The sequence below is a fragment of the Numida meleagris genome, chromosome 8 (assembly GCF_002078875.1).
Source record: "Numida meleagris isolate 19003 breed g44 Domestic line chromosome 8, NumMel1.0, whole genome shotgun sequence".
Lineage (NCBI taxonomy): Eukaryota > Metazoa > Chordata > Aves > Galliformes > Numididae > Numida > Numida meleagris.
The window spans coordinates 8,494,258-8,500,257 of record NC_034416.1 but is presented as its reverse complement, the minus strand read 5'-3'; the positions used below and the strand labels follow the sequence as shown (position 1 = coordinate 8,500,257).

At 37.5% G+C, this 6,000-nt stretch overlaps 1 protein-coding gene across 1 annotated transcript in view; it reads left to right on the top strand.

Annotated features, from left to right (window-relative positions):
• The window catches only part of DACH2 (dachshund family transcription factor 2), a 137,532-nt gene continuing 131,773 nt past the window's right edge, over positions 242-6,000 (top strand). The window contains exons 1-2 of the mRNA XM_021406447.1: positions 242-249; positions 2,714-2,829. Coding sequence (XP_021262122.1) covers positions 242-249; positions 2,714-2,829 — 124 coding nt within the window. The remainder of the gene's footprint in view (positions 250-2,713; positions 2,830-6,000) is intronic.

Genomic DNA, 6,000 nt, shown 5'->3' with positions numbered 1-6,000 from the left:
GAAATAGTATTGAATAAATTTCATATGTTTATGCTATTGCTGCTAACATTTCGAAGTACAAAATCATAAGTCATGTCTTACTCTTCTCAAATGATAATTCTGCTTCCCTTCTGAAGGCATTAAGTAGCAATTTTCTCTAAATTGTGAGGGTCGGATATGTTTTAAATAGAATGTGTGAATCAAAATTCCAGACTTCCTAAGGTGGTAAGAATTACACTGTGTGGGCAGTGGAAATGTGGAGATGGACAAGTGAGTTCCATTGCTTGGCAGCGCCAGCCGCAGCCCTGGCAGCAGCATGGTCTGTGATAAAGCACATAGCTCATTTTAACGTACTAAGCTTTTGTTTCTTTTCTGTAAGTCTTCTATTTAAAAATAAGATTTACATCAAACATTTTGATCCCATCTCTGAGATTTCTGTTCAAGGTTCAAACAAAAATGCCAGATTTTTTTTTTTTTGCCAAGAACTCTAAGTGCTTGTGTTCAAATAGTGAGGTACTTTCTGTGAGCTGTGGTGTCCTCCCAAGAAAAAAACCTTGATTATGATACATCAAAAAATAATAAATCATAAATGTTTCTTCATGAATTCTTTTAGAAGTGTTTGATTTTTTAGATTTTTATTATAGCTTCTATCAACATACAGAGTTTTGCAAAAGATTTCATAGCACTTGAGGTTGAGAGGGGAAAGTTTTGTGGTTTCGTTGATTGAACTGCTGGAGAAAGCTGCTCGTTTTTGGTGTTTTACTTTAGTAATTTTTTTGCAAATGCATTAAGTGCCAGCCTAGCACCTGCAGATTCATGTGTGTGCACAGACTTCTGTAAACTGAAATTGTAGCAACTCCTTTTTATTTAATATCTCCATGTACAAGCCTAATAGTATATGGTAGGCAGTCATTCAGCAGGTGATTTTAATAGATAATCCATTTGTGCATCTAACTTCCTATGAAATTCACATGCTCCTATTTTAGGTTTACCTTATTGTAGCCTCCTGAGTCTCAGCTTTTGTAGTAAGCTGTACTATAAAGCTATTGTTGTATGATAAAGCATAACAAAGTAAAATGGAAAAAAAAAACTAAATAAAATGAAATACAAAATGTGCAAACCTGAAGCTAAAAAAAAAGGACAGAGTAGTTATATAGAAATAAAATAATAAACTGAAAAAATGATTTTGTGCTACCTTGATGTACAGTAAAACAAAATAGCACTAGCAGAGTGTGTGAAAAATGAACACGTTAATGGTACCTCTGTGCAGTGTTGCTAGAAGTTGTCTTCATTTAAACACAGAGTTTGTCTTACATTGATGGAGAGCTTTGGCACTGTAAGTTGATGGAGTGAGGTTTAACTGAAATGTCTTTGTGGACTTGAAGTCATTTTGGAAATGCTCTCTATTCAAACCTCATTCATTGTTGCAGCTTAGTTACTTCATACAATGTTTCACTGTATTTTGTCAAGAGCTCTGTTATTCAGCAAAGTAAAAATTGTTTTGATCCAAGGGAAGCGGGAATACTTTGACAAACACTAGGAGGTTATATTTTTATTATTTGTCTTGGGAAGGTTGATTCAAATGGGTCTTTGCTCTGTAAATCTGTATTATGGTGGTAGCTGTATAACATGATTTCCTGTAGCTATACTGACGTAAGAGATAAATGTGATAGCTGAAAAATAGATAATGTAACATGAATATTCAGATTTTTAACATTTTGGATTAAAAAGCACAATCATAATTCATAAAGTGGTTGGGGATGGTGAGTTTTTGACAGGTTGGACATTCTTGGTTTAACATATGTGTAGTAATAAAAACCACAAGTCAATCCATGAATGTAAGTAGTCAGTTTTGGAAAAGCTGAATGTTAAATTAGTGCTGAGCCTTCAGAAATAGGCTGTTACCTGCAGTGATTCAGAGCATCGCAGTTAATACCATAAAGATTTCATTGTGTTGAAATTTGAGGCAGTGCTGCTTTTCAGTCTCGGATGGTGCACATGCATGGGTCAGACTTAGGAGCAGTTACTGCTGAGACCTCTTTGTTAGTGACTTGTAAGAACTGGGAAACGCTGAGTAATGGAAGAGCTTGGCTAGTACATGGATTGTAGAGGTGCATGTCGGTATGCCTCCCTGAAGCCAGGCTGGCTGAGATGCCATGGCAGTGCCTAGAAACAGTGCAGGTATATTCACGTGAGTCTGAGCTAATAAATTCTGGTGGACCTAACCTGAGTAGCTCTGGTGTCCCTCCAATCATTGTATCTTTAATCTGCAATCCCCATAAACCTCAGTTTGTGAGATGGGTAATGCATCTAGCTGCATTTTCAAGACTTCACCAACATGCACGTGAATCACTTAGGCTCTGTTTTGCAGACAGGAACACTGAGAAACACATATTAATTAGCAAAATAGTGGTACAATAGGACTAGAAATCTGGATTGATTTGCTTGTGGTGTTTTAGTGGAGGTAAAAGAAGTTTTCTAGTCATTAATGTGACGTAGAGCTCACAGTTGTGTTAACTGTAGGTGCTGTTTGACAGTGTGTTGTTAGTTCATTTGAAATCTATACAATTATGGTATGCTTAATTGACTGAGGTTTTTTTTCCCCCTAGGCAAGAACTTCCAATATATTTTTTATGTATTTTTGATATTTTCCGTATTTTATACATATATCATGTATAGTAAGCAAATATTTCAAAAGTAAAATGCATTTTCATTTATGTTCTTATTTCATCAGCTCACGGCCAGGAAGACCCCCAAAGCGTTCGCTAGGAGTTGCGATCCAGGAAAATGCACGTCTTCTGCCCCATGGAGTTCCAGGCCTCTTATCACCAGGACTTATCTCTCCGACAGGTAATAAAATCCATCAGATGATCAGCCTCATCTCTTCATACTGCGCAGCAGTTAAAATAAACTAATATTGATCTAAGTGCCTTGTCCTTCAGGGCTTTTTCAAGCTTTACCAGAGGTTACATTATTGGATTTTTTGAGTGTTCATGAAAATTCTGTTTTGATGCTGCAGTGACTGAAATCTAGTGGATTTGTAATTTAGTTCTTTATTAATTGTAATTTCCTTACAGGAAATTCCATTAAATGTTATTTTAGTAAAAGGGGAAAAAGAAACCAAGAGAAAATGAACTATTGTCTCGGAGAGCCCCGTAGCATGCATTTCTTCCTTTCAAATGCATGTGTGTTTTAGTTCTCATGGGATATGAACAGCGTGGCTAATGTGTATTGTATTGTAACATCGTTAATGTATGCTGGGAAGATAGCAAAATGCTTTTATGAGTTGTAGAAGAAACACTCAAAAAGCAGATAAGTTCATGTTACCTCAGTGGATTCTATTTTAATAATCTACATTAAATATCATAACCTAAAAAGAAGAATAAAAATGTGAAAGTACAAGCAATCTCTACTCAAAATTTAATGCATGGTATTTTATTCCACTTTATTATTTATTAGTAAAGTCTTAAATTAAGTCTCTAATTAAGGCATCTTGATGAGTATTTTAATTTTTTATTAATTGATGTATGCCAAAGACAAGTGAGTTTATTTTGGTAATAAAATCAAGAGGATACAGCTATATGACAGACTGTATTCCTAAAAGTAATTATTTAAATATTCAAGAGGCTTAGCAGTTTTAGGATTACTGTCAAAGTCCAGTGTAAACATATTGTATCTCTAACAACAAAGTTTTCAGCAGAATACAACGAGCAACTCGCAACAATCATTGAAGTAAATGTTTGCCTCTGTTGAATTGTGGTCTCTGCTCACAAAACCTGTTGCACTGCGACTGAGTGCCTCAGTGGGTCCCAGCGTTCAGGAGAGTGGCAAAGCTGAGGTCTTTGATTCCTCCTACAACTCCAAGTGTCATGATGATTTCACAGAGAACCAATAACTCTTTTATGTGAAAATGGAAATAAACGTTCTTAAGCAATAGTCAGAGTAACCTGAAGCAGTTATAAAGTAGAAAAGCCTTTTAGCCAGATGCCACAGTCAAGCTGGTGCAACATCACATACTGTAAATACATGCAGCATAAGATGGGAATTGTATGCTTACTCTTATAAGTAGCTAATAACTAAGAGTTTTAGTAGCTCTGCTGTGTACTTAGACCAGGAATTTCATGGATATTTAATTGTTTGTGTTATTACCAATAGACAGGAAAACACAAGAGGCACCTTTCATTGATGCTTACTTGTCAGAAGTCCAGAGTAGTGCATAGTGCTTTTCCACCATTTTTTTTTTGCAAATAGGACACTGATTTATGCACATTAGCATATTTCTTTAAATTGGGAAATTTATTAGAACTCTGTATTGCAAAACAGTATCCAGACACAGCATCTCACGTACATTAAGCATTACAGTGTTTGAGTAAAAATGTTTAGAGGTGACTTATATCTAGACTTTTATTTTTTTTTGTAGTCTGAAGTGGTGATTGGGATATATCCCACTTCATTTAACTTGTGGAGGATTGTATACGGAGATTGGCCCCAAGTGCTGCCTTTCAGCTGAGGCCCAGGGTGGCTGCCTTTCTGACCTTGTGAGCTGTATGTGAAAACCTTTGCGTGACCAAATGCCAGAAGTAACACGCAATATGCCTCAAGCAGCTGAAAGGGAGTTTTGCGATCAACTTGTAGGCAAGGGAAAACACTCAGTTCCAAAGCACCAGTGTTGTTGAGGGCCTAGGTGAGATGGGTCCCTGAGGATGAAAAGCAGTCCTGTTGCCAGCTCATGGCACAGGTGCTCTGCGCCAATGGCTGTGTAGTCTCAGAACTCAGAGCCCTGAAGTTTTGGTTTTGTTTGGTTCATAAAGAAAAGCAGCATAGAGAAAGTTGGGGTAAGTGCTGAATAAGGAAGGGTGCCAAATGAGCCACTTGCAAACTCAGTGGGGGATCTAAGTTGTAGCAAACTTGATGGAGTACCTGGGATATGAAGCCTCCATTAGCTTTATTTATGTCTATTTTCACTTAATTACTGTCTGCTTTCCTCTGGTTGCTTTCAACACTTCTGCAATTGGATTCTTTCCTTTTGACTGAGCTAAGAACAAAAAACATTTTAACGCTTATCAAAGAACGGAGATTTTTCTATCAGACTTCGGAGTGGTGGTTAATAGAGTAGAAGGTGCAAGGATATTGAAGTGTTGTGTATTGGCCAAGGGTTAATTTACTTATTTGGGATCTCACCTGTATATAGTTCGCAGATGGCTATGTTAACTTGCCTACAGTATTTAAAAAAAATAAAATCAGACTCTCTTTTCTTCTGTGATTAAGACATTTCTCTAATGTGACCAAATTACTATCAAAACTTATTTTTCAGATAAGCTCATTTTGGTAATGGATGTTGTAGCGTGATTCATCCATCCTTTTCATTTTCTAGTTTTGCCTCCCCTTTAGTCTGTGGTCACATTCAGGTGGAGCAGTGTGTGTCCATACATGCTGTTGGTTAGACGCATACGTCTCAAGAAGTTGCTGCTCTGGCCACAAAACTCACAGATCCGTCTGTAGAGGGTATTACAGAGCGATGATTAGTAACTTCCTGCAGACTTGAGTGAGCCATCTGTGTTTCCGTTCCTTGAAATGTGCTGTTATTTTCATCACCCATTTGGTTTGTGTCAGCTCAGTTTACGTGGTCATTTTCACATAATAAACAGGTAGTTAAATTAGGCATACTGCATTTCCCAGTGCAGAGTGTAATTTTTTACATCTTGGCAAAGAGGACTACAGCTACTCGTATGTGCAAGAAATTGGGAAGGCAGTTTAAGTGAAGCATCTATGTTTTCAAATATTTGCAGCTACCTTCCACCTTTGGGGAATGGCAATGTTTGGCTGAGGATGAGGCTGGAGCAGCAGGGTGACTAACCCTGCAGTGACTGAGAACGATGAGGCAGTGTGCCTGGGACGCATGCTGCTGGGAAGGGCCTGAGCAAGCAGCACAATGACCCTGCCCAAGAGCTGATATTCGAGTACTGTCCATTTTGCATTAGTTCAGGAGAAAGTGATTTGCTTCCTGTATTCTTGTAGGAA